Genomic DNA, 27654 nt, shown 5'->3' with positions numbered 1-27654 from the left:
ATTACTGTTTTACTTAACAGATTGATTTTTATAAGTAATCCTTACGGGAGAGCACTGCTGGCTTACCTCTTAGCTGGCTTAGCGGCTTTTTTTTTTTTGTGGCTGTACCTCTTACCTCAGTTTATTTACTCAGCTAAGGGATTCTCAGCAGTCCTTTGGGGAAAGCAAGTTATGATAATTACTTATCAGCCAGCACGATTTATTGAGTGCCTGCTCATCTTCCAAAACTCGGCTCAAAAGGCATCTCTCCCGGAGCAGCTGGTGTCCCCGGGCCCTGGTGGTCCCTGCGCACCTCCTGGCTGGCATCCGCGGGCAGCAGGGACCTGCGGGCCACTGTTTGCATCGGTGTCTCCTGTGGCATCGTCTTTCCCATTGGGGCTGTGTGCGGCCTGGCGCATGGAGATGCTTGATAAATGCCTGACCGAGGTGGGGGCCGGGGGGATGGAGACGGAGGGAGGAAGCGGCCAGCGGCTCCGCCCACGCGGGGCTGGTGGTGACGCTGCATCGGCGGAGGGGCGGACCCCTCCTCCCACGGCGCATGTGCTGCCTCTTCAACCCGCCCAGAGCGCTGAGCTCACCTGGCTCTCGCTCCCGGCTTGGAGGCTGGAGGCTGGGGGCTGAGTCCTGCACCCGCAGAGATGCCAGGCACAGCGCACCTGGGCCAGGTCTGGGGGCTGATGGGGGCCTCGCGGGGATGAGACCAGGACCCCTTCTCCATCTCATCCACCAACCGCGGCAGCAGTTTCGTCCACACTGGTTATAACCTTCCATCTCCACTCATCTCATCCACTCGATTTGTGAACTAACTGGCAGGTGGTGCATTTTTATATGTAAATGAATGAACTCAAAGCAGATTAAAAACTACCTTTCCAGGGTTTTTTTTAAGAGACAGGTAGAACTGACATTTTCCCCCCGCTTTGGTTGACTCACTGTTTTTGAGAACAGAGCCATGTGATGATGAGGCTCCTCCCACACCCTCATCCGTGAGAAGCTCCTGCCGGGCACCTGTTTCTTTTGAATCATTGTTAGTTACTTTCTCATCCTTTGCTGAAAGGTCACCTTCATCCCGCACAGTAGATGAAGTTCAGCTACCGAATCATCAGGTGGCCGTCCCTGAGGTCACTTGGTAAGGGGAGACGTTAAGACCCCCAGGTCTTTCACGCAGGCTCGCGCCCGCAGCCCTGTCTGAGCAGGGCCGACGAGCAGCTGGACTCAGTGAAAACACCTGCAGTGAAGTGAATAGAAACGGGGCGGGGCTGCGTTTACGGAGATGTTTGTGCGCAGCTTCGCCGTGTGCGGACGTCACAGAATGACCTCACCAGCCTGGCGCAGGCACGCCCGGTCTTGACCCTGGACGTCCCTCCTGGGACAGGCGGTACGTGCAGAAATTACCTTTGTACACAGCTGTTTGTGTCGCGTTCATTTATGACGAGCACCGCCGATTAGGATGGGCTGGGTACGTGAACGTGGCAGGTTTGTGTGGCAGGTCCACGGCCTGGGATGCTGGGCTCCGATTAGCCACTGGGCTCGGGAGGGCCTTTCCATGACGAGGGGAGAGTTTATCCTCACGCCCCGGGGAAGGGCAGAGCATGCTGCTTGCTCGCGGCCTGTCACCAGCACAGCCGGAGCGCAGTGCTGGGCACTTCCGGTTGGTGTGTCACAGGAGATCATCAGCGTTTGGCTGCAGGACCCTGGGCACATTTTCATGTCTCATTTACTCCATTTTACACTGTCTATAACATGTTTTTATTGTTGAGTAAAACGACATGTGTTGAATAGTGGAGTTTTTCTGACTTTAAATCTGTGTGTGACGATGCTAAGACACCACCACAAGCACGTGAGGATGGCTGACACCTGCAGCATCAACACCAGGTGCCAGTGGGGCTCTGCGGCCACGGGAACTCTTGTTCGTTGCTGGTGGGGACAGAAAACGGGGCCACCACTTTGGGAGACCGTGTGTCGGTTCCTCAGACAACTGAAGGCAGTCTTACCACGTCATCCAGCTGTCACGCTGCTCGGTGTTTACCCAAATAAGCTGAGACCCTTGTCCATACAAAAACGTGCACACACATGTTTATAGCTATTTTATTCATAATTGTAAAACCGTGAAGCACTCAGGATATCCTTCCTGTAGGTGAATGGGAAAACTGTGGTCCGTCCAGACAATAGCATATTATTTAGTAATAAAAAGAAATGAGCTATTTTGCCATGAAAAGACACAAAGGAATAAATACATCCCAGCATACCTCAGAGATACCGCTGGTTCGGATCCAGACCACTGCCATGAAAGGAACGTGGCAATAAAACAGAATTCTTGGTTTCTAAATGCATATAAACGTTATGTTTACAATATACTGCAGCCTACTAAGTGTGCAATAGCGTTCTGTCTGCAACAGTGTACATGCCTTAGATAACTTCTTGCTAAAAAAGGTTGACTGTCATCCGGGCCTTCAGCAAGTTGTAATCTTTTTGCTGGAGAGTCCTGCCTTGATGTTGCTGACTGATCCGAGTGGTGGCCGCTGAAGGCTGGGGTGGCAATTTCTTGAAATAAGACAACAATGAATTCGCCACACCAATCGACTTTTTCTTTCATGAGCAATTTCTCTGTAGCACATAATGCTGCTCGATAGCGTTTTACCCACAGTTAGAACTTCTTTCAAAATTGGAGTCAGTCTTCCCCATCCTGCTCACTGCTCTGAACACTAAGTTGCGGCCATATCCTTTGCTGTCATTTCAATAATCTTCACGGCGTCTTCACCAGGTGTAGACCCCATCCCGAGAAACCACTTTCTCTGCTCAGCCCTAAGCAGCAGCTCTTCACCCACTAAAATGTTATCGTGAAAGGGCAGCCATTCAGTCCCCTCCTCAGGCTCCACGCCTAAGTCAGCTTCTCTTGCTGTTTCCACCGAGTCTGCAGTGACTTCCTCCACGGAGGTCTTGAACCCCTCAAAGTCTTCCATGAGGGCTGGAGCCGACTTCTTCCAAAACCTGTTAAGGTCGGTATTTTGACCTCATCCCATGCAGCACAAATGCTCTTCATGGCACTTCAGATGGCGAATCCTTTCCGGAAGGCTTTCAATTGACTTTGCCCAGATCCACCGGAGAAACTGCCACCTAGGGTGGCTATAGCCTTATGAAACGTATTTCTTAAATAATGAGACTCAAAAGTCAAAATGGCCTAATTCCAGTATTACTGTGTCTCAGGTGTGGGGAGGCCTAAGGAGAGAGAGAGAGACCGGGCAGTGGCCGGCGGGTGGGACCGTCAGAACACAGAGCATTTATGCATTAAGTCCGCCATCTTATGTGGACGCAGCTTGTGCCGCCCGGAACGATTGCCACGGCAACGTCAGATGCCACCGACCACAGGCCACAGACCGCCGCAACAAGTACAGTAACAGTGACAGTTCTGAAATACGGCGAGAATCGTCAGAGTGTGACAGAGACGTGACGTGAGCAGATGCTGTTGGACAGATGGTGCCGATAGGCTGGCCCCATGCCGGGTTTCCACAGCCCTTCAGCCCTTCAACTTGTAAAGAAGGCAGTTTCCACAGTGCACAGTCAAGGGAAGTGCAGTTACACGAGGTGGCCGTGCTGCCACGTGGCAGAGGCCAGGCTGAGAAGGCTCCGTTCTGTGTGGCTCCCGCTGTGAGACCTTGTGGGAAAAGGGAAAACGTGGAGACAGAAGGCAGATTTCAGGGGTGGTGGCACGTGGGGGTGGAGATGAACAGGCAGAGCACACGGGGTTTCTAGGGCAGTGAATTCGTCCTGTGTGACGCTGTGCAGACAGACACGTGCCATTTATCGTGCATCTGGCAAAACTCATAGAATGTTCAACACAAGCAGTGTATGGTAAACTCTGGACTCTGATTAATAACGGTGTATCAGTGTTGGCTCATAAGGGGTAACACAGGGAGCGCTCGATGCACCAGGGCGATCAGAGCGGAAACCGGGTATGGGGGTGTGTGGGGCTCTCTGTGCCTCCTGCTCAACTTGCTGTGTGAAAAATTAGATGTTCATCGACAGATGGCTGGATACAGATGTGGCATATATATACGATGGAGTGTTACTCAGCCAAAAAAAGAACAAATAATGCCGTGCGCAGCAACACGGACAGACCTGGAGACGGTCACACTAAGTGAAGGAAGTCAGACAGAGGCAAACGTCATGTGACACCACTTATACGTGGAAGGAAAAAATGACATAAATGAACTTAGTTACAGAACAGAAACAGTCACAGAAAAGAAAACAAACTTACAGTGACCAGGAAGGAGAGAAGGGTAAATCGGGAGTCGGAGATGTGCAGATACCAACTGCTATGCACAGACTAGGTAAACCACAGGGAGCTACACTCAATAGCTTGTAGTAACTGGTAATGAAAGAGCGTATGGGGGGTGTGGCTCGGGGTGGAGCACGTGCTCATCACACACCAGGCCCTGGGTTCAATCACCAGCCCCTCCATCAACAAATGAAGAAACAAATAAACCAATTACCCCCCAAAAAAATAAAAAAGAAAGAGATTATGGAAAAGAGTGCGTACATGTGTAACTGAACCACTGTGCTGCACACCAGAAACTAACACAACACTGTAGATCAACTAGACTTCAATTATTTAATGTTAAAATTTCAAAAATTAAATTTAATGTTAAAAATCTGTATATGCCCATCATAGGGCCTTTGGAAATTACAAAGAGACAAAGAGACACAATAGATCAGGCGCTGTGTCTGGACCTCAGGCTGCTCCCAGCAGAGCAGCCAGGGTGAGGACGTGAAATGGAAGTCAGAGCACCCCCTCATTCCACCTCCTCCCACACCTGCCTCTCTGAGTGGAATCCTAGGTCAGCAATGTGCCTGTGTCCCTGAAAACCTGCTCCCCCCAGTCCCTCATCTCTGCCCCTTGCCTAGCCCCTCCAGCCTCCCGGGCCTCCTTGCAGCTGCTGGAGCACACTGGGTAGGCGTGCGCCTCAGGGCCTTTGCACCCCCTTCACCTCTCCCCAACCTGCTCTTCCTCAGGTGCCAGTGTGGCTCCCTGCTTGCCTCCTGCAGGCCGTCACCTCTGCGTCCCCTTCCCAGTGAAGACCCTCCCCACAACCCCATTTAAAGCTGAAACCCACCTACCAGTTCTCGGCCCTTTTCCCTGCTTTCCTTCCCTCTAACCTGTGACATGAAGCAAATCAACAAGAAAAGCTTGCACGTGTGTCTTACCCGCCTGGATGCGGGGCCCCTGTGGGCAGGCCTCCCATCTGCCTGGGCCACTGCTCTGCCCTGAGGGCTAGATCACCCTCGGCGTCTAGACAGCCACGTGCAGACGTGTCAAGTGAGTGACGCTGTCGTGTAGACACACAAGTGATCGCGTAATCTGCTCTGTTCGCTGAGCACCGCAGCATCAGCAGCAGCCAAGTTACTTCTCTTTCAGGCAGGCGTGTCCCCTGGTGCCTGCAAGCCTTGTGACGTCGCCCCCCCTGCACAGGTGACATTTGGGCAGGGTGAGAGCTCATCACCTGTATTTCTGGGACAGTGGCCCCTGGCTCGGGCTTCCAAGAAAGGGGGTTACCGCACTCTTGTCTTCTGGGTGCTCGCATGTCGCGTAACGAAGTGGCATAGTCCCCAGTGGGCTCCGGGTGTGCGTGCTGACCTCCCTGTCCCTCCCCTGCAGGTGGCTGCCACAACAGCCTCAAGCCGGTCAGCAGCGGCCCCACCATTGCCATCGCCGCCGCCGCCGCCGCAGCCATGATCTCCGTGGACCCGGAGGGGCTGGGGGCCCCGGCCCCCTCCAGCGTGCAGCCCTGCCACTTTCTGACGTTGGCGCCCATCAAAATACCCCTGCGGACTGCACCCTTCTCTGGTAAGACAGAGCTGCTCTCTCAAAGCCTTGGGCTGGTTCCAGAGCCCACAGCATGGTGAGCAAGGCAGGAGCCTGCCGGCGCCCAGGCTTACGGTTCCCTGGGTTCTCGTGCTGGGAGTACCGGGGTGGGGGGTGTCTCGGGAGGGATTCCGTGGGCTCGCTCCTCTTCAGAGCACACAACGGACCTCAGCTCCGTCGAGCAAGGTCTCGTGAGTCCGCCCAGGGGCTTCCTGCCCTGACGCAGACAGTTTAAAGTTTCTGTTTAAAGATGTGGGGTGTCTCTTTACTAACTTCACGGGGAGCGATGCGCGTGACTGAGGAATTTCTAATTGTCTCATGTGGAGCTTGGAAGAAAGCAAAGGGAAGGTGCTGGAAAATAGTTAAGCCTCCAAGTTAATGAAACGCACCAGCGTGCAAAGCTCAGACTTGCATGGGGCTCTCACTGAGTCGTCCCTCCGGGGCCGGCCAGCTGGACCCCGTCTGCACACACGGCGGGGTCCTTCCCCCACGGCGGGACCTGCGCGGAAGCCCACTGAAGCGGCCACCGAGGCGCGGGGTCCACACGTGCGGCGGGTGTGCTGTTCTGAGCGCTCGTGGCGGACGCAGGGCCGGCAGGCTTCGTGGTGCTGTGCTGAGACATGTGAGGAAGGGCTCTGCAGGGAGATGAGGGCCCTGGTCCCGGATCGGCTGCAGCCCTGCGGGCTGAGCGCGTTCTCGCCTGTGCGCGCTCGTCTGCTAACTGTGACGAGGACTCCGTGTGCCCAGGCCGCAGCAGTGTGTGCAGTTGGGGCCTGTCCTCAAAGCGACAAGAGCAGCCTTGAGCAGGAGTGGCGCTTCGTGAGGGCTGGAGGCTCGCGAGCTGGTGCTGTTGCCGGGGTTGGGTTTTCTCGTGCCACGATCAGGTTTGGATAGGAATTCTGTGGAATGGTGATGCTCATTGTCTACTAGAGTTAATGCTAGGATTGCAAACTAGTATCACATTAATTGCTGGGGGATCAGTGACAGGGAGCGTCGCTAGGCTGTGAGAGAGAGGTGTGTGTGTGTGTGCGTGTGTGTGTGTGTGTGTGTGTGTGTGTGTAGCAACCTGGCTTTGTTATAGTTCAGCTGTGGGAGTGCCCTTGGTTTTCTAGGCTCCTGTCTAGTAAATCTGATGTGGTCTTCCCGACGCTGAACCCCGGCTCCCGTACTTCTAAGTTGACTTGATAAATTAGGCGGTTAATGGACTGTTGTAGTCTCAGGAACAGAATCTTACTTCTGTTTCGGTTTGTCACTGAGCATGCACTTCAGGTGTGATGGGGAAATAAATAAAACACATAGATAATCTCTTGTGTGGAACATAATTTACAGCTGTGTCAAGATTTTGGTTAAAATCCGTCAGTTCATTGGTGTTTTTTAATGATGACTTACTGTTTTCTGAGCAGATTAATCCTAGGAAGAACCCAAGACCAAAGCCCGTGCTCCCGGGGGCGGCTTCGCTCTGCACGTTCTCTTGCGTGATTTATACGGTGACATAACAACCAGGCGTCGCTCCATGTCTGTGTTTCCTAAGGCTCTATGATCAAATCTGCCACCATGTGCATTCAGTTAGAGAAAGGCCGCCCCCACAGTGTCTGTCCTGTAGGTAACGGCCACGTGGGCGGCCAGGGAGACCAAGGGGCAGCCCTCGACAGCTGGCTTCCGAGGCTGCCTTTGTCCTGCTGGCGTTGACCCCTCTGCTCTGGAAACCCTGATCACTACTGGGTTGAAACAGGGGCGGGGGTCCGGACCATGGCCCCAGCCCGGCGGGCGGCCTCTGAGCTCTTGGGCCAGTCCCGGGCGTGAGCGCAGGGCGTGGCTCTCCCACGGCTGCCCCTGGAGGTGGATCTCCAGGAGGCAGGGCCACAGAGGGCATCTGAGAGAGACTGCTCGCGCGCACGGTGGAGCCCTGCACACAGTTTCCCGAATGCTTTCTGAAAACCGAGGCTTGAAGGAGACGAGGGCAGACGCTCCGTCTACCAGAGCTGTGTTTTAACCACCGTCGGTACCGTGAAGTGACATCGGGTGAGGCTGAAGCGCTGCCCGTCCTGACGAGCGTCCTCAGCGGAGGTCCACGCGTTCTGCTAGCAAGTCCCTAAGCCCCTTCACACAGGTGCCTGGGGCGGGGGTGGGGAGAGGGGAGGGGCGCTGGGGGGCGGGGCGGAGGGGATAGATGGCACCGACAGCAAAAGACACCTCCCCCCGGCCCAGAAGAACAGCCCTCTGTGCCGTCTGCTCCACGTCCAGATGGACTTTATTAAAGCCCGTGAGCGTTCATGTATCTGCAGGTACACAGCCCTGCTTTCATTCAGACGGCAGTGATTCCCATCTTAGACAAGTGAGACTTGCATGCACACCCTCGGCTTGGTAATCAAAGCCAGGCAGCCGGACGCCCAACGCGCCTTAGCTTTGTGGTTCTCAGCTGAGGGCAGTTCTGCCCCCAGGAGACACTCGCCGATGGCCAGGGACAGTTTTGGTCTCTGCAGCCCTGGGGTTGCTCCTGGGGTCTGGGCCATAGAGACCAGGCCTTCTGCCACACGTCCTCCAGCCGAGGGCAGCCCTGTGGCGGAGGGCCGTCTGGCCCCGGATGGTGGCAGTGCCTCCTGCGAGAAGCCCTGGTTCATGCTCTACAGCTGCGTCTAAACGGCGCCAGCTGGGATGCTCGCCCGGGGGGGCTGACCTGGCACCTGCTGGACCTGCAAGGAGGAAGGAAGATCGGTCACAGCTTACCCTGAATTAGATGCCTTTAACATGATTTAGAATTTTGAGGAAGATACCCTGTTTAAACAACTCACAGTCCATTCCAAATTCAACCAAAAGCTGGGTTTTCTCATTCCAAGTCTTGCCACATGTGCAGCCGAGTTGCACCTCCCTGTGGCTCTTCCAAAAGCCTTGGTGCTGGCCTGGGGTCTCCCGCCGGCCTCGTGTTCAGTCTGTTCACTTGCTCGTCCCCTCCCCAGCCTGTGAGCCACCTGCTGGGGCGGGGGGTGGCTCCCTCTCCTGCCCCACCTGCTGCGGTGTTGGGGGCTGAACTGATGACCCCGTGCACTGCGCTCCCCAGCGATGTCCCAGACTTCAGTGTCCTTTCTCCGGACTGCGCGTCGGGAGGTTGGACACAGCCCATTCCACCAGGAACATGACTCTAGGGCTGTTTCTCTCATGCTCGCTCCTGAGTCAGGGGCGAGGTAGAAGGAGGGGCAGGCGGAGCAGGGGGTTTGCCTGGAGAGATCCCGTCAGAAGACCCTTGAACGCGGGCTGGGAGCCGGGCTGAGGGAGAGTGGGGGCGGGTGGGCTGGAAGTCTCTCCGCATTGCTGCCTTTGAGCAGGTCTCAGCCGAACCAGTTTGCCCCGTTCTCAGCTGGTCCTCCAAGCCTTAGCATTTCAGGTTAAAGAAGGAACATGTTTCGGGGAAAAAACGTACCTTGTCTCCTATTTCTTAGTTTTTAAGGAGAACGTGAAGTTCTTCGGGGAGACGGGAGACGTCGCAGAAGGGCTTGCCCGAGCGAAGGGGACTTCCTTCCTGGTCCTCCCCCAGGCTGGACTCCCTGACCTGCGCCTGCTCGGCCGTCCCCTCCGCGTCACGGGGCAGGGCGAGGGGGGCGCCCACATTCAGGGGTGGAAATGCCGCGCAGCGCCAGTGCCTGCCCCGGTTTGCTGAAACAGGTGAAGTGATTCTTTTATTAAGGATGCTGGTAGCTGTTTTTGAAACTTCACCCACTGTTTCGTAAGCATTCAAGTGAAAAAGGTGAGACATGAGTGATGGCGAGGGTCTCCGGTAGAGCCAGGGGCTCTGGAGCACGGCGACTAAGGAGTGCCGTCGGCCTCGGAGCCATTTACTGCCTGTCCTCGTGCTCCCAGAACCATTCAATGGCTACATTTAGCTTCGTGTCCTGCCACAGGGCAGCTGGGAAGTGGCTGTTCTTCCTGCTGTCGGAGCCTACCAGCCACGCTGCATCGCAAGTCAGGGAAGTCGCCAAGCCGGGGCCTCGGCGCCGCCCTGGGGCCGCCGGTGCTGGCACGGCTCCACCGCCGCCGGGTGCGCAGCCTTCTCTCTTTTTATCCAGGAATTGTTTCCTTCTCCACCATCATCAAAAATGTTATAATACATATTAACATTTTAGAGATTTGTAGCAACAAAAATCTTGCCGCAACGTAATTACTTACACCCCAGAGGGCCCGCAACGCCGCTGGCTTCTGTGAGGGGACGCGTGTGTTTCTAATGGAGACACTGAGCTGCTGTTAGCAGGGAACTTACTTGGATTTAAGCAAACAAAAAAGGACCCTGTACAGCTTGTCGTCCACAGGTGAATGCGTGTTAAGGGTGCAAGACACAAACAGGCAAGCAGGTGTCGTGACATTTGGGCCGTGCCAGGTGCAGAATTTTCTAAGCGGAGCCCCCACTGCCCCATCAGCAGGGAAGCGTGTTCCAGATTAGTCCACGTGGAAGAGCCCTCCTGCAGCCTGTCTGCTCTGCTCCTGCCGCCTTCCCATCTGCATTGTCACCTCCAGTTCACTCGTTCTTTGAAAAGCAAAATTGGCGATCCACCTTGTACACAGAAGCGCGTGTATTTTCGTGCGGGTATAAGGGACGTGGACACTATAGACCCCCCACGTACCTCTCTCCCTCTGAGCCCAAGCAATTAGGTGTTTCTGTCCCCCCAGTCCCTTCAGGAACAATTACTCTCCTGCACGTGTGCCAACCATTCCTATGCTGTTTGTTTGTTTGTTTTAAGAAATATGTTTACATACAAGCATTATTCCCAAAGCATATACTTCAGAATTTAGGTGCTCTTTGAATTTGACGTAAGTGTAGTCATGACTCACACATTCTCCTGTGATGGCCTTTTCTGCTCAAAATGATGGGTTTCTTTCCTGATCGTCCCTGCTGACGTGGTGATGTGGCCACGTTCACTTCGGTGTAGCATGTGTGGGTTGGCACGCCGTCCGCTCTGCTGCTGGCAGGGCTGCATCTGGGCTGGTCCCTGACGCGGCCGCGCAGTTGTCCCTCCTTCCTTTGGGGGCACTTTCCCCTCCGTGGTGTTCCTCCCAGGTTTGGGATGTGGGGCAGAGGGGGTCCTGGCACAGATCTCTGCAGCCCGGGGTGTGCGGGACCCTCTCCCCCCAGTGTCCCGGGCACTCTTACCCTAGATAACAGCTCACCCAGCTTTACCTCGGCTCCCGTTTCTCCCTCGGGCTCCAGCTTGGGAGACCAGTTTCCCACTGGACGCCTGCACTTCCGGATGGCATCTCAAACCGTGCTTTTCCGTCAAGGCAGTGTTGATTTCCCACCGCGGTCCTGCTCAGAACACAGGACAGAGCCAGGGAGCCGGATCGTCCTGCAGCCTTCTGGGCGAGCGAGCCCCTTCTTTCCGAGTTCCCCCAATTCGTAAACTGCACCCCGTCTGTCCAGCTGTTTGAGCCCAGCACCCAGGCGTCATCCTTGGTTCCTTCTTTGCCTGACCCCTCACATCCAGTCCGTCAGCACTGCCGTCCCTCCTTCCAGTGTAGGTCCACGCCTGGCTTCCTGCTCCAAACCAACGTGATCTTTGGACCTTTTGCCTGGAGCCGCTGCCCGTCATCTCTCTGCTTCCCGTCACCCTTACCAGCCACTTCCCCACACAGGAGCCAGAGCTCACGTCTCAAAGAGGTACCTCAGACCAAGCCTTCCCCTGCTGAAAGCCCTCAGTGACTGTCTTCCACGGAGCTTCAAGCAAACCCTAACCTTCTCCCCAGCGTCTCCCAAGCCCAGCGTCTGTGACCCGGCTGACGCTCTGGCGCCCGTCCCGCTCTCCGTCTTCCCACCCGCCTCAGCCGCCTGCCGCCGGTCCCTCCAACACGTCCCGTCTGGAGCCTCAGGGCCTCCGCGCCGGCCGTTGCCCCGCCTTGGAGGCTCCCCCCCCGTCACCCAGGCCCAGCTGGGAGGGGCCCCGGCCCTCCGTCCTGTGCTGAAGCCCCTTCCCCTCCCCTGTCGCTCACTTTGCAGCGCTTCCCCCGTCCGGGGCTATCCTGATGTGTCTCTGCCGCCCGCCGCCTCCCAAGCCCGGCGCTGGGCCCGGCGGACCAGGGCCTCCTGAGCCGTATTCGTCACGAGCCACTGCCAGGGGCAGTGCCGGGGGCAGAGCCGTCTCCCCGCGACTCGGCTGAAGGAAGGCGTCCGCCCCTGCGCTCTGCCTGGGGGCGGGGGGGTGACGGGCCCGCCTGAGCACGCGCACGCTGCGCCCCAGCCCGGCTCAGTCCTCACGCGCAGGGGAGGAAAGGGGCAGCTGTCCACACGCCGGGGCCTGCCGGGTGCTCGGGCCGTGGAGCCCGGCTCCCGAGGCCACTCTTCACCTCGTGCTGACCGGGACGTCCGGTCCGGAGGCTCGGCAGGAAACCAGGCCATTTGCTGAGGGACTTCAAGCTTTCACCCTGAAAAGGCTCTTGGCCCCCACACAGCTCGTCCCATTCCTTAAGCTGGGAGACAGAGTGGGAGGTGGGTGAGGGCCTCCTCACCTGAGTGCCAAAGCCGGGAAGGTAAGAGCCAGCCCAGAGCTCAGCCCGCCTTCTCGAGGGCCGTGCTTGTCTTTTGTAAGCACCACCGTCAGGCCCTCCTCCCACCGACCCCCCCAACCCCTCCCCCACCAGCCCCTCCCCCATCGCCGTCTCCCCCGCCCCTCCCCCAGCCCCAGTTCACAATCAGCAGCAGAGCCACTGTGCTCGGATCCGTGACCTGCTGACCAGGACTCCGGTCAGGCTACTGGCGCCGTAGCGACGCTGACTACGTTCAGCCCTGGGGCCCGTCCAGGCAGAGGGGACTGCCAGGCCGCACTCACACACGGGGGCCTGCGGTATGATCCCTGGGCTGGGCCTCGGCTCCTCTGGGGGGTGGCATTTTAAGAAGAGACCGGGAAGGACTGTGAGCAAACGGGCCTGCAGACAGAGGAAGGGGCTGTCGCTCTCAGGGAACATCCTCGAAGGGGCTTGGGTGCTGCCTGAGGTCCCGTGGCTGCGGCCACGAGCCGGCACACTGTCTGCCCGCGCTCGCTGTAACTAGAGCGGCCGCTCCTTCCTGGGCCGCCGGCTCGCCTCATCTGTGATGACAGCCCTGTTGGAAACGGTGCCCGTCTGTGGCCAGAGGCAGCAGGAGTGGCACCTGGTTGGGGGGGTGGATGAGGTGCCTGGATGTGCACTCGCTGGGGAAAGCCGGTCGCGGGAGCCCCTGGGAGGAACTTCAGGCCCAGCTGCTCTGGTTGTAACTCTCTGACAGACCTTTGGTGTGTGAACAGGACCAAGGCCGCACACAGGACCATACCTGTGTGGGAGCGTGCGGGTCTGCGTGTGCTCAATGGCCTGTGTCGGTGAGGGAGCTGGCATGTTGCTCTCAGTGGGTAAACTTCTGGGGACCACGTGGAGCTGCTTGAACAAGCATCCTTAAGGCGGCCGGTCCTCTAGGTAGGAGACGGCAAGGACACCAGTGCAGGGTCAAAGGGCCACGCTGTCTGTGACGCTGGGTCGTGCGAGAAGGCAGTGGGTGCTTCCTTTCGCTAAGGAGGGGCTGTTGGAATGTCCTATCTGTGGTCTCAGTCTTATCAACGCCGAGGGTTAGAGGGTGAGCTTCCTCATCCAGCAGCATGCGAGCTCCTCACTGCCTTAAAAAGTCAGCAGGCAGCTGCGCCCGTCAGCTACTGCAGGAAGGAGAGGGGGAGAGCACTGTGCTGGAGCAGACCCGGGCCAGCGCCGGCTGTCACGTCCGCCTCCCATTCCCTGATCTGATGTAAGAACGGCTGTGCTCAGACCTGTGTGATGAGCGGCGTCCAGGATCCAGCTCACCAGCCGTGTGTCTCCTGGGCTCCCAGGGTTCTTGGGATGAGACTTTGCAAACTCACGTGCACAGGCCATCTTTCCATTCGGGGGAAATGATGGGGACATGGAGCCTTGCTTGGTGCCGGGGTCCCAGGCTCCCCAATCCCTTGTCTCAGCATGCGTTAAGCCCACCCTGGGACAGGCTGCAGGACTACCTTCATGAGGAAAGGAAGAGAGGAAGGATGCTCCTGGGAGGACCCTCAGACAGCAGCAGGGACACGGCGTCAGAGCCACCACCCACGTGCTAACAGCTGCTCTCCCCCTGCCCCCCGCTCCCGTGGCCTTTCCTCTCCTTGTGTTCACATCCCAGCCCCTTCCTGGAAGCCCAGTTGTGAGCTGACCTCGTCCATGGTGCCTGCCTTGACCCCTTCTGTCAATCAAAACCATTTCAGCCTTCAAACTCCTATCCTGTGCCTGGTCTCACCTGTCACTTAACTGACAGTGAACTGTTCAAACGTTTACACTTGGCCTGTCCACGCTGAGCGTCCACGGGGCAGGGACCGCACTGCTGTTTCCTCCCCGATCAGCACTCAGAACAGCTCCGAGAGTATTTCCTGGACGGGAGACTCGGCAGCCAGAGCAGATGCAGGGACTTCTGTCGGTCAAGTAGGCTGACTTGTTACGATCACAGCCCGTCATACAAGAGCCCCCTCCCTGTTTATGCAGCAGGTAGCGAGCACGGCCTTTTCCTGTTGTGACCGTGTAAGTACAGCCCGATGGACTGAAGGGAGGAGCAGTAACAGCACATTTCCTCCGAGAGGCGTTACTGCGTTTCCTCTCAGCTCCAGGTCCCCGTGCACAGCTGCGCAGCCTTATACTCGGGGGAGTGTGGGCGCTGGTGAGTCCTCCTCTCGCCACAGAAAGTGTCATCGGCCGCAGCTCATTTGCTTTCTCCCAGGGGAAAGCAGCAGTGCCCTGGGCCGTGCAACATCAGAGAGCGATACAGGCACAGAGCCGGAGAAGGACCACGGTGCACACAGACGGTCCTGTGTTGTCCACGCCTGGGGCTCACTTTGAGTGGAGCTGGGAAGTCGCCCCACATCACCTGTCACTGCGCACTCAAGGGTGGGCTGAGGAGGAGCCAGACCCGCCAGGCCAAGTGTCCACGTCCCACTGGTCCCACTGTGAGGGGTGGAGGGAGGGCTGGGCGGACAGAGGCTCAGAGCCAGGGGGTTCTGGATCCCGGGAAGGTGCGGCAAAGGGGAGCCCATCGCTTCAGGACAGAGAGGTAATTCCTAATTGTCTAGAAATGAGCTGACAAAATGGTCCAGCCCCAACACAGCCCTGCCCACAGGCCCCAGGATGCTCTCCTCTCTCCACTCTGGTCAGGTCGGCTGTCAGCACCGGCAGGACACATAGGGATCTCCCTGGCGCTGCTGCAGTCTTGGGCGGTCCCTTGTCCCCTTCCTTGTGCCCCTGTCTCTCGTGGGCAGCCTCTCTCATCCATCTGCGCTGAGCCCCAGAGACAGTTTCCTAAGCAAACTGGTGTGGGGTCCATGCTTGCAGGTGGATGGGTCCAAATCCTCTCCTCTGTCCCCAGTTGTACGGAGCACTTTGGGGTGAGTTGAAGTGATGACTGGGGACTGATGACAGTTTATGGTCAAAAGGCTCTTAGCGTCTGAGTCTGAGAGCAAGTTCTGGGGGTCTCACTCTCCCTCACACACGCGCACGCCGGCACACGCTGTCTGTCTGTCTGTCTTACCGCCCCCTCCCCCACACACACTGTTTCTGTGGCGCGGGGAGCAGCTCCCCAGCAGCAGACATCTCCGGTACTTCCTGTTGGTCCCCGAGGGGGCCCCCATGTTTCACCGGTTGTACCTGCAGCTCACCCTCCCCTTTGCCTCCCCCCAGCTCACACTGCAGCCCAGCTCTGATTTCAGTGACAGCAGGAAACACGTCCACAGGACCGGAACAGCTCTGGGGACACCTAGGGTCATTCGCCCTTTTGTGGCCGTGACAAAGTTCTGGTGACGCCGCCTGGGGTCCAGCTGCTGCTGAGCCAAGGCCGTCTTTTCCGGCTGCTGTTTACCGTTTCCTTGTATCGCTCAGCAATTCCCCCTAATTGTTAAGGCGATAAACGCTCACTTGGGAAAAACCGAGAGCCTAACTGAGAAATGAAAGCTCCCCGAAACCCCTCTGCCCCACGTGGACTCCGGAAGCCTCGCCAGTGTTTGCTCGCGGTGCAGACAGTGCTTGAGGGCTGCGTGCGGCTTCAGCCCCTGCCGGTCCCTTTTCCTCCCTCACTGCTGTGGACCACCGGCCGCTGGAGGAAACCCGTGCAGACGGCCCTGTCACCCCCCACTGTCCAAATACGGAGCCAGCCTGGTCTCAGTCCTTGTCCCTTCTGCCTCAGTGTGCACAGCCGCCCAAGCTGACGGGCGCAACCTCCCATAAGCCGCCCCGTCTCCTGGCTCAGCTGTCGGCTCCGTGGCGTTGCCCCCAGTCTCTGCCTCTGCCGCTCCCCAGTTCCTGGCGTGTGTGTCCTGACATCTACGCGACACTCCCGCCTGTGCGTTCAGTAACCACCTCCCACTGAGCAGACCCCAGCTGTGCCCACATGTCCCGACAGGTCCATCAGACAAGCTGTCATGTTTGTCGTAGTCCTTCTCAAGGCAGCGTCTGAGGGGACACGAGCAGAGCGAGGACGCACGGTGTGCGGGTGGAGGGCACGTGAAGGACAGCGGCTGGGGCAGGTGGCAGGGACACCAGTGGCCAGTCGGGCGTCCTTTGGTTATAGTTTTGTGGTCATGGAGGCTGCGCCCTGTTCCTGGAGAGGATGTGCAGCCTTTGATAAGAGGTCCACAGTCTAACAGAGAGGAGCGTGTGCCTGCGCCCAAACCATCCGATCTGCATTCATTATGTGTGTGCTGTTGTCACTTCCCACGTGTTGTAGGATTACGACGTCCCTTACAGGTTCACTTGGACTTGTAAAGGGGTGTATGCATAACCCAGTTAATAAATAAAGGACCCGACAGACATTCTCCAAAGAAGAGAAGCAAATGGCCAGCAAACACGTGGCAGGCGCTCGGCCGCATTAGTCATCAAGGAGCACAAATCAAAACCGCGATGAAATTCCACTGCGTGCTGACGGCACGGCTGAAATAAGAGGAGGCACAGTGGCAGGCGCTGGTGGAAACGGGGAGGAATTGGACGCCTCGTACACCGCTGGTGGGAATGCCAAGTGGTGCGGCTGCACTGGGAAACAGGCTCGCGGTTCCTCGAGCGCGCAGACGTAGAATGACCGTGAGACTCAGCAAGTCCGCCCCAGGCGTGCACTCACGAGAGATGAAAACACATGTCCACGCAAAAACGTATCCACAGTTGTTCACGGCGGCGTTATTCACAACGGCCCCAACGAGAAGCTGCCCAGATGCTCAGCGGCTGAGGAGCAGGGAAATTAGGTGCAGCCTCCCCAACGACGGAGTATTAGCAGTGAAAGGACAGAACCCGGACAGGCGCTGAGACGCGGATCAGCTTTGAGAACATCGCGTCCGTGAAGGAAGCCGGTCACGGAACCGTGTATTTCTATGATTCCATTTCTATGAAGCGTCCAGAACGTGCAAATCCACAGCGACAGGACGCAGACAAGTGGCTGCTTAGGGTGAGGGCGGGAGCAGGAGGCCCTGGTGGAGAAAAGAGTTGATGGCTGGTGGTTTGGGGTTTCTTTTTGGGGTGATGAAATATTCTACGATTGGTTGTGGTGACTGCTGCACAGCTCTGTGCATCTAGTTAAAAACCATCCTTTCGGAGACTTTAAGTGGGTGAATCGTATGGCCTGTGAATTTCAGCTCAATAAAGCTGTTGCAGCAAAACAACTTCACATCCGGCCCCATTTCGCCCCCCCACCCGGGGCAGCTCTGCGGGGAGGCGTGGAGCCCGCCTCCTTCCTGCCACTGCCGGCTCTGTGCCTGCGGGCCGGAGGCACTGTCTGGTGGAGGGGATCGACTCTGGGAAGCTCTGGGAAGCTCTGGGCAGCCAGCTGTCCCCGGGCTCTAAACACCCTCGCCCACCCCCTCCTGCAGCCATTCCGGAACGTGCCCTGTCTCAGGAAGGAGGGTGCACATGAAATGTGGCCCCACGGGGCTCCGGGGGAAGCAGGCGCCCCAGGGCACTCAGGGCGTGGTTCCTTCTGCCGTGCAGATGCCTTCAGGAACAGCTGGATTCAGGCGCTCCCAGCCGTGGGACTGTCTCCGCAGCCTTTGCTTCAGTAGCCCTTCAGGTGGGAGGCCTCACACTCTTCAGATGCGTCTCCTCACGTGGGAGCCAGGACAAGGGAGCGTCTTTATCTTTCTTACTCGTTTTAAAGATTATGGGGATCAGAGAACTCAGCATGTCTGTCCAGAATCCATCACGTCTCCTCTGGTTTGCTCAGTAACTCACACAGGTCTGAGTGTGTGCAAATGCGTGTGCGGTTGTGTGCTGGGGGTGTGTGTGAGTGTGTGGGCGTGTGGCTCAGGCCGAGGCAGAGGGCCAGGTGACAGTGACGGTGCCGGCGAGGGTGGGGGGAGGCAGCTTTCAGGAGTGGATCTGAGAACCATTTGGAAAACAGTAAATGGCCCAGACCTGTGGGTCCATCCAGGGTGGACGATGCGGGGAGAGAAGTCAGGGAGATCTGCCCTAAACTCTCCTCTGTGATGTGTCCTTGTCCGTGGGGATCTTTTCATCATTTTTCTCCTATCTTGTCCTTCTCATCAAGTGAGAAACTCCTCTGCCACAGAAACCTTATCTTCTTCCCGCGCGCCGGGGGCTCACCCGGGATGGGGGCTGCAGGTGTGCGAGGTCATTTAAGGAAGGGGCTCCTGCGGGGACAAGAGGGTAAACAGGCCGTGTCTGGTCGCCGCACCGGTCTGTGTGCACGTGTCTCAAAATGCGGAATAATAAGATCTCACAGGTGTAATTTGTTATCCAATATGTAATCATTTCTAGTAATTAATTGAAATAAATTATACACCTGAGGGAATTTGCTCCTGCGCAGCACGAACATGCCTGTAGGTGCAGCTTCCAGTGACAATGCACCTGTTGCTGCGTGTGGGGTGTGGGGGGGGGTGTGGTGTGTGCGTGTGTGTGTGCGAGCGGGTGCACAGCTCCTCTCCACGTCTCTACTGGAGATGGTGCTGGGCTTCAACCCTGCGCAGTGTTTTTTTTTAAACAAGTTGATTTTATTTATTTATTTTTTACTGCGGTCAGTTGACTTTTCCTTTTTTTTTTGAAATTTTTACCCATTTTATTTATTTAATTATTTTTGGTTTTATTTGTTTTAATGGAGGCACTGGGGATTGAACCCGGGCCCCTGTGCATGTGAAGCATCCGCACTATCCCTGAGCTGTGCCTCCCCTGGCAGGGCTGAATGAACTCAGGTGCCGGCCTCTCTACACCTCCATGAACTTGGGGATTCTTGGAGCCCAGGCACCTGAGGGGCCGGGGAAGGGCTTTGCCATCTGTGTTTGAACACGGAGCACTGGGGACGCTGTCCCTGGAGCACGTTGCTCCAGGTGCAGACTAAGGGTGCCCACTGCCTGCCGTGCTCAGAGTGGATGAGGGCATCTCACCCCTACCGTGGTCCCGCCCGAGGGGCAGGTGACCCCAGTTTTCTCCTCTGGACCAAGCCCCTTGCCTTTGCTGTGACTTCTGTCACACCCCTGGGTGGCCCCTGGGTTCTGGCGCATGCAGGCAGGGACAGCCACAAGGAGGAGCCCTCTGCAGGGTCAGGGTGCAGGAGGGAGAGGAGGGGGTTTCACGGCCCCCCAGCTTTCTGCTTCCCACTGTCCCTCCTGCAGCTGGTGAGGTCCCGTCTCCCTCTGCCTGGTTTGCCCGCTTTTCCCACAGCCAGGCAGACACACACTGTGGTGTTCCGCTCCAGCCCCGTGGTTCCCAGCCTACTCACCGCCTCCCAGGCTCCAGCATCTGGTCCTGGCCTGGCATGTGGCCCTCTCCCCTCTCCCCATCTCTGCTCTCCTCTCCAGCCCCCGCCTTCCCTCCAGGCCCAGCACTCCCTGCAGCCCTTGGGAGCCCCAGGCATCTCTCCACAGAGGTCCCGGCCAGCTCTTGCTCATCCTTGAACACTCAGCTGGTGTCGCCCCAGAAAGCCTCCCCAAGTGCACCTGCATGTGAGGCACCTGCTCATCTGTCACCGTCCATTCACGCGGTGCCCACCCCCCTAGACTGTGAGCCCGCGAGGGCCTGGATACACCGTGACCCTCCCTCTCGCCCCCGGACAGCCGAGTACCCCACGGCAGTCCACCAGTGCTGGGTCCAGGACGAGATCCTGCCTGGTGGCGGCAGCACCCCTCCCCACTGTGACCCTGGGGGCGAAGGTGTCAGAGCCTGGAGGTGTGCGATGTTCCAGGGTGATGCGGACAGCCAGCAACCCTCTGCCCCTGCTGTGACCCTGGGGGCGAAGGTGTCAGAGCCTGGAGATGTGCGATGCTCCAGGGTGATGCGGACAGCCAGCGACCTTCTGCCCACACACCTGCCCGCAGAGCAACCTCTGCTGCCCAGACCGGGTTTCCAGTCCAGCCTCCCCTCAGCCCCGCTGCACTTGGCTCCCTTCTCGGGTGAAAGCAGCCCGTGCACATTTCCCAAACGTGTACGGCGCCCGCTGCATCCCTGCCACCAACGCAGACCTGGATCAGCTCTGTATTAGGACAGGATGTTAACTCTTAACCAGAGTGAATCACGCCAGGCCCTTTGGGCAGCCCCACCTCTGGTCTGAGCCGTCACCGTTTCAGACACAGGAGGACTTGTCCGCGAGGCATGTGGTTTTCTGGGAGGGTCACGAGCGGCTGACTTCGCCTTGTCTCAGCTGCTGCGCCCGGAGAGCTGTGCCTTCGTGGAGAGAGAACGCAGACGAAGGAGAAGATTCCATGGACGAAAGCGGATGCTTTACTGGCGAAATTACTTAAGACACTTAGGAAGCTAAAGCCGTTGTAAACCTCTCAGGTTTTTTTTTTTAATTTATTATTTTAAACCTATTAACAAGCTATGATGTTGGCTGTTATTTCCAAAAATAATTAATCATAGACGAACTCAGAGAACCCTGAAGAGGTTAAGCCGGCAGCACAGCCTGATGGATTAAAGGCTGTAATTAATATCACTCCCGCAGCCTCCTTCCACTGGCCTCTGTGACTGTGTCTCACCGACGCTTTCTCCCGCGCGTGGCGGGTCGCTGTGCCCTGCTCCACACACCAAAGAGGCCCCTTCGAGGAAGCGTGAGGTCCTGCTGGCCTTTCGTGGTGCAGATCCATCCCTGAGGAATTCCGGTTCCCTGATGGGAAGGATGTGACTGAAGTCAGGCTCATTTCCCAGTAGCCTACCCGGGGTCTGGGCGCAGGTGACAGTGACGCTGTCTCTGGGGCTGGGGCTTGGCTTTTTCCAGGTGCCACCAGAACTGCCCTGAATGGGGTTTCTCTCTACCGGGTCCCCCTGCAGGCCCTGCCTCTTCCCATAATCGCTGCAGCTCCTCCTGCTCCCAGGCTGCTGCCCCAAGGCAGACACCTGGCCCCACCTGTGCTCATGGGACGGGAGATATGCCGGGTCTTTCGCGATCCCCCGCCCACCAGGGGAACAGCATCGCACTCCAGGCAGCAGCTGGGCGGGGGCGGGGGTGCTGGGGACACCCAGGCCCTTTAGTCCATGGTGCCACTGAAGTCACACAGTTGACCGTGTCCAGAGGGAAAGCAAATTCAGATTGCACCATGATTTCAATGGCCATGAGCTGGAGGAATCCCCTCTCAGCTGGTCACTTGACCAGAAGCCATCAAGGGCATCCTGCCACACCCAGGATGTCCCAACACTGAGGTCCCGGCAAGGGTGGCAGGGACACAACGTTGTGTGCGAGTGGGCCCCTGTCTGCTCTGATTGTCCCCCGACCCCGGGTGGTGAGTCTGTGAGACACTACTCTTGAATCCTTTCCCCATCACTCCTTAAATCCTCTCTGTGGGCTGCTGAGAGTGCCCGCCCTCAAGTGCCCCCAGGCCGCACCGCCCACTCTGCATGGTTCACCCCCTGGGGCTGCCCGACGGGGACTCGCACCTTGCTCACTCCTGGGTGCACACCCTGCACCCTGTGTGCCTGGCGTGTGGCGTGACGCGTCCGGCACCTCGGCTCTGCGCCATTTCCCGAGGCTCTAACTTCACAGGTCTTCACGTTGACTGTCACTCACGCATCTTACACACGGGAACAGAAGACCAAGAGGGAAAGTGAGGGTCTCGTGCTCCAGGGACGCGCGCCCCACCCCAGGGCCCGCTTCCTTGGACGGCTAGTACTTTTATGTTTTTGTTTTGTTTTAATTTTCATCAGTTAACTTTTCCATTGTAACCAGGCTGTTGATGTTTTCGTTTCTTGATGTGTCAGCTTTAGACAATGGCTGTTGACGTCGCAGGAAAGGTGAGGAATGTTCCGAGTCCTCTCTGGCCGCATGATGGGAGAGAGCTTTTGCTGACAAAGCAACTCTCCCAGCGCACCGCCCCGGGCAGGGGATCAGCGGGACGGCCACCTACTTAACGCGTGATCTGGCCGGTCAGCAGTTTGGGCCGAGTCGAGGCGGCGGTCCTCTCCCTGGTGTAACACGCTTGAAAGCTTTGTGGGTTTTCTGTGCATCAGATTCGACAAAAGCCACACGCACGCGCTTTGCGGAGACGCAGCCGTCAGCGGCGGCAGGACGGGCCTTCTGCAGGCTTTCAGCGGCCAGAGTCCTCAGCGGCCTTTTCCCCAGCTGCTGGACGCCAGCCCGAACCATTTGGAGGCCTTACCGAAGTCTTTTACGGGAACTGGTTTTACTCGGTTTGGGGCCCAGGCCCCACTGCACTTTGAGGATCACTTGCAGCTGGGGCCTTGGGGTGAGAAACAGGTTCCTTTCTTCCAACTCTGCACATCTGGGCCCCTCTCAATTCCACTTGCAAACTGAACAAACCTTTCTTCAGCTCGTCTTGCCCGTCTCCTGCCTCGTCACCAGCAGACCACGGCAGCTGACTGACGCCTGCAGCCTTTCGCCTGGAAATCATCTTCCCAGCTCAGCGACTCTGGTCACTGAGTGTATCTTCCACCTTCCAAGTGAGCACAGGCAGTGGCCTTGCTGACGGTTCCCACGCTCCATAAACGGGACCCAGCGTCCTCATGTAAATGCCATGCTTTGTAGGTTTTTGCCTTGGCAGCCCTTTCTGTACAGCTCTCTGTGACAGTCACACACTGCCACGTGACCAACCACTCCAGAACCTAGTGGCTTAAACAACCGGGGTTATTTAGCTCACGATGCCCCGGGTCAGCACTTGGGGCCACGCTCCACTGGGTGGTTCTTCTGTGGCTCCCAGCTGGTCCCCCATGTGTCACCATCAGCTGTCATTTTGTCCCCTGGCTGGCTGATCCAGGTGGTATTAACCACACACCTGTCTGCCAACTTCAGCAGGGAGCAAAGGGGTCGGGCCATGTGCCCCTCCTCCCTGAGGCCACGCTTTCCACGTGGAGGTCATGGGATTCTAGGCACAGCGAGACAGGGGAGACCTCAACATGCGAGCAGTTTTCAGGTCTGCCCGAGTCACATTGGCTTCTGTCCCACTGGCGAGGCAGATACGATGGTCCAGGCGAGGGCCGGTGCGGGTGGCCTTCCAAGGGACTCGGACCCGGGGCAGTGTGAGCAAACAGGGGTCTGTCACCACACAGCCTCCCTGAGGGCTGGGCTCAGCCGCACAGGCCCTCACCGTGACGCCGTGTCTTCTCAAATATTCCAACTAAATACCCTCTCAATAAAGCATGGGTGAATAAAACACTTCAACTTCTCATTCTTTTCCCATAAGGTGCTGAGTTTCTTCCCTAACGTGGTGATCTCTCTTTTACAGCATGGGGAGACCAGCTCCCCGACTTCCCTCGCAGCCCGCCTTTGGGGAAGCTGCGCTTTTCCAGGCCAGGGGTGCTGACGATGGTGGCCTCGCCCACGGGCACCGCTGGGGCTCTCTGGCTTCCTCCACAGGCTGGCTCTGCAAGCTGACAAATAAGTAGATAAGTAAAAAGCTGTCACTGTTACAGTCAGGAAGATGACGTTCCACAGGGAGTCCCCACCCCCGGGACAATGTGTCATCCTCAGAGCCCGACAGACACACAGACGCGTCTCTCATGGCTCGTGCTCGCGCCGGATTAAGCCATGGCTTCCTCCGTGCCTCGGCTCGGCTGCCCCGCCGTTCCTTGTTCTTCACTCTCACGCGTGGCCAGTGTCTTTCTCACATTCCTCACTGTACTTTTCTATCCTGTTTTTCTTCTCTTTCCCAGAGGCACGTCCTTCCTCAAAGCGCCTGTCTTTCTGATTCTCTTCCTCTCGGCAGTTCCCTCCTGCGGGGAGGCTGGGCCTCCGTGTCAGCGCCCCGCTGGCGCTGAGCCACCGCATTTGGTGTCTCCTTCCCTCGTTCACAGCCGCACTTTCCTGGAGCGTCTCCTAAGACAACATCTGGTTTCTTGGATGTTTACAATTCTTGTTTGTCTGCAAACTTGATTGACAGGTTGCCTATTATACAATGATTTGCTTGAATTGTTTTTCTCCGAATTTTTGAAGACATTGTTCTAATATCTCCTAAAACCTGAGCTCACGAAGGGGAAGGTGTCTTCCAGCCGGTGTTACTTTAGAGGAGACTTGGGTTTTCTTTGTGGAAAAATACTACAGTCATGCTTTCCTTTATCTTTGATGTTTACTGATTCTCTGATGACGTCTACACATTTTAAAAGTATCAGTTTTGTGGAAAATTCTATGAACTTTTTCGATATAAAGAGTCATGTTCTTCGTTGCCTCTGGGAAATTCTCCTGTTTACAGGTACAAACACAGGTGCATATTCACACACGTGCAGTTCATATATACTCTACGCTGCTGCATTTATGTTATATGCTATACGCAGTGCAAAGTCGTGCACTGTGCTCTGTGTGGCGTAACAGCAAATGCGCGTCGTACGTGGTGTAATAGAGACGGTCTGTCCCACGGAACGGCCCCGCTTCTGCGTGTTGGGCTGTGTCTGGGCTCCCTGTCGGGGGTGCGGCCAGCACCTGCCCCGCCCCCGGCCCCGCCCTCCCCGGCCCAGCCCCATGCCCCGCCCTCCCCGGCCCCGCCCCCATGCCCCGCCCTCCCCGGCCCCGCCCTCCCCGGCCCAGCCCCATGCCCCGCCCTCCCCTGCCCCGCCCCATGCCCCGCCCTCCCCTGCCCCGCCCCTAACCCCGCCCTCCCCGGCCCCGCCCCTAACCCCGCCCTCCCCGGCCCCGCCCTCCCCGGCCCCGCCCCCACTGCCCCGCCCTCCGCTCAGCTCTCCGCTTTATCTGCCCCCACACCCCGGGTGACGCCTTCTCTCTGAGCATCTTAGTCCGTCTCTGTCTTGCTGCCACGTCTCCTCGTGTTTCCCTCCTGCTCTTTCCTGGTTGAGGAGAAGACGTGGGCGTGGCTGTGGGTCTCCTCTGCTCCACAGGAGGGGGCACCAGAGCCTCTTGGGTCTCAGCCGAGTGACCCAATGCCTCTGCGTCCCCCTGACCAGGGACGCTGGGCCATGGCTCCTCTGCCCCTCACTTCCCTGAAGCCTGTGGCATCTCCCCTGGTAGTGACGTCCCTCTGCTCGCCCTCCCGTGAGCTCTTCACCTTCTTGGTTCTGTGTTTGTGTGTTGGGAAGGGATGAGCGGCCGTCGCACCTCCATGATCTTCAGGCGCCAGGATGTGTGTGAGCGTTTAAGAACGTCTGATTACTGTCCTCCCACAGGGCTGGCATCCACAGGGCAGGGCTGGGCTTGTGCCCACTGTCACATCTCTGCACCTCACACTGGGCCTGGCCTCAGGGACAGACCTTCATTCGTTCATTCAGCAGGTGCTCATCGAGGTCTTACCGCTACCAGGGGTTGAGATGGTCAGTTTATGAAAGAGGCAAAAAGTCCCTGCTCTCGGGCGCTTCCAGGTCAGACGGAGCACGCAGATAGCAGACAGTAAGTCAGCTCCTTAAATGCCTTCAGTAAAGGAATGAAGGGGGACAGCGCAGGGGAAGGAGGGGACCTTTCCCAACTCCCGTGTAGGTGACAAAGCACCTGCAACCGGAGGAGGACGCAGACGTGGGGCCACACGGTGAGGGCGCTGTCCCGGGGGCCCGACCCCCAGCTCCGTCCACCTCTGTGCCCAGAACTGGTGTGACAGGTGACTGTGCTCCTGAAACAAGGTCTCTGCGTAGAATGAAAGTCGGGGGTGACGTGGTGTGGCCGAGCTCCCAGGGACGGCGTTGTGAGGTTGCGGTCCCGTCCCAGCACAAGGACAGGTAATGATTCAGGTCCAGGGAGAGGCTCTTCCCCCGACCCCCGTTCCCATTTCCCACCTGGCTGGCATCGCAGTCCTCTGTATCCTGGGGAGCTTTATGAGCCCCCATTGTAGAGGCCACGAGGCGCCCTGGAAGGGTCTTGGCTGTGCCCCGAGCTGGTGCGGGGTCTGTGCAGATCAGGAAGTGACCACAATCCCCGTCGCGCAGGAGCCGGGGCCGAAAGTCAAGCGGCACGATTTCCACGGCGCCGGGAGCAATTTCCTCCCCGGGCACCTGGCGTCCCGGTCTTCAAGGTCAATCCCATAAACCCTCTCTGCTCTGCTGCTCTGCTGGCCTCTGGTTACTCTTCCCTCGGCAGCTGGGCTCTGAGTAGCGGAGGCGCTGGGCATCCCTGCAGACAGAAATCTCTGACTGTGGTGTTTCCGAAAGCTGTCTGCTTATCACCAGGGTTGTTTCCACCGTTGGACCACTTGTCCAAATCTGCAAAAGCCTTCTTTCGAGGTAATAAGTAAGCAGATAACAAGGGAACGTGTTCTTTGTTCGACATGCCTTTATTTGGGGAGATAAGACATACGCTGACATCTCACTCTCGTAGTTGCTCCGGGCGCCCTGCATGTCTTCGGTGGGCATCCCCATATCGGCACATCTTTGGTTCCCATATCAGCAAACAGTTTATGGACTGTTACTTATTTTTTATGTCTGATAAAGGCTGCATTCAAGTGAAGGTGTGGAATTACATTTCAAAAAGGGGGCTGCAGATATGACTTTGTCTCTACTGAGAGTGAAATAGTCTGTCCCAGCTCAGCTCCGCGCTGCACCGCGTCCCAGCTGCGTGGTTCCTGCGGCCTCAGGGGACTGTTTCTTGGGAAAAGGGCTCTGCTTGCTTAACAGCAGGTGGCAGAGCGCAGGTGCTGCTTGGGGCCTTTGCTTCAGTCTTCTTGGAGCTCAAATGTGTGCCTGGCAAGGAGACAGCGTCGGAACGCACTGTCTGCCAGGGGCGCCCTGGTGACCAGTCGGGATGGACCACACCCAGCAGTGCGCGGTGTCTGCGGGCAGAGGGCTCCGGGCCTGCAGCGCTGGGCGGAGGCTGCGGCCAGCCCTCCTTCCCTTCAGCCTAGCTTCCTGATGGCGAGAGGTTGGGCCATCCAGCCCACTTCCAGCCCGTTTCCGGCCCGCGGCCCCAGGGCTCCTGCAGCAGTCACCACCGGCCCCCATGGGAGCGTCTAGTCAGGCCCTGTTCTCGATGGTCCAGCGACACTGCGGGGGCACAGATGTAAGCGTGGTTTCCTGTTTCTCAGAGTCTTGGGACACTCAAAGCAACAGCAGAGAGAGCAGCCAGGCGTGGAAACACGCCTCTGCCTGGACGAGGCCCCTCCCCGTTTCCTGGGAGCCCCCGCGTGAAACGCAGCCTGGCTGGCCTCGCCCTCGCAGGGATGCCGTCCTGGGCCAGGAGGTTCTGCAGGTGGTGGGCTTCGGGCAGTGTCAGAGGGGCGCCCCAGCCCTACAGAGCATGGACTTGCTCCGTGACCCTTCCTTTTGGACTGAAAGCTGAGCACCTTCTGCAGAAATGTTTCAAAATATCAGATCCAGGGAGCAACAGTGTTATTGGTGCTCCATGAGGAGTCCTTAATGAGATACCTGTGCCAGCCGTGGTCCCGAGGGCAGTGCCAGCCTGAAGGGCGAGGCTGACC

At 57.7% G+C, this 27654-nt stretch overlaps 1 protein-coding gene across 1 annotated transcript in view; it reads left to right on the top strand.

The window, feature by feature from the left end:
* TCERG1L (transcription elongation regulator 1 like) overlaps window positions 1-27654 on the top strand; it is a 171655-nt gene that overhangs the window by 32981 nt on the left and 111020 nt on the right. Inside the window, exon 4 of the mRNA XM_072972382.1 lies at window positions 5654-5842. Coding sequence (XP_072828483.1) covers window positions 5654-5842 — 189 coding nt within the window. The remainder of the gene's footprint in view (window positions 1-5653; window positions 5843-27654) is intronic.

The sequence above is a fragment of the Vicugna pacos genome, chromosome 11 (assembly GCF_048564905.1).
Source record: "Vicugna pacos chromosome 11, VicPac4, whole genome shotgun sequence".
Lineage (NCBI taxonomy): Eukaryota > Metazoa > Chordata > Mammalia > Artiodactyla > Camelidae > Vicugna > Vicugna pacos.
The sequence above is the reverse complement of the archived record's forward strand: the minus strand, read 5'-3'. Positions and strand labels throughout refer to the sequence as shown.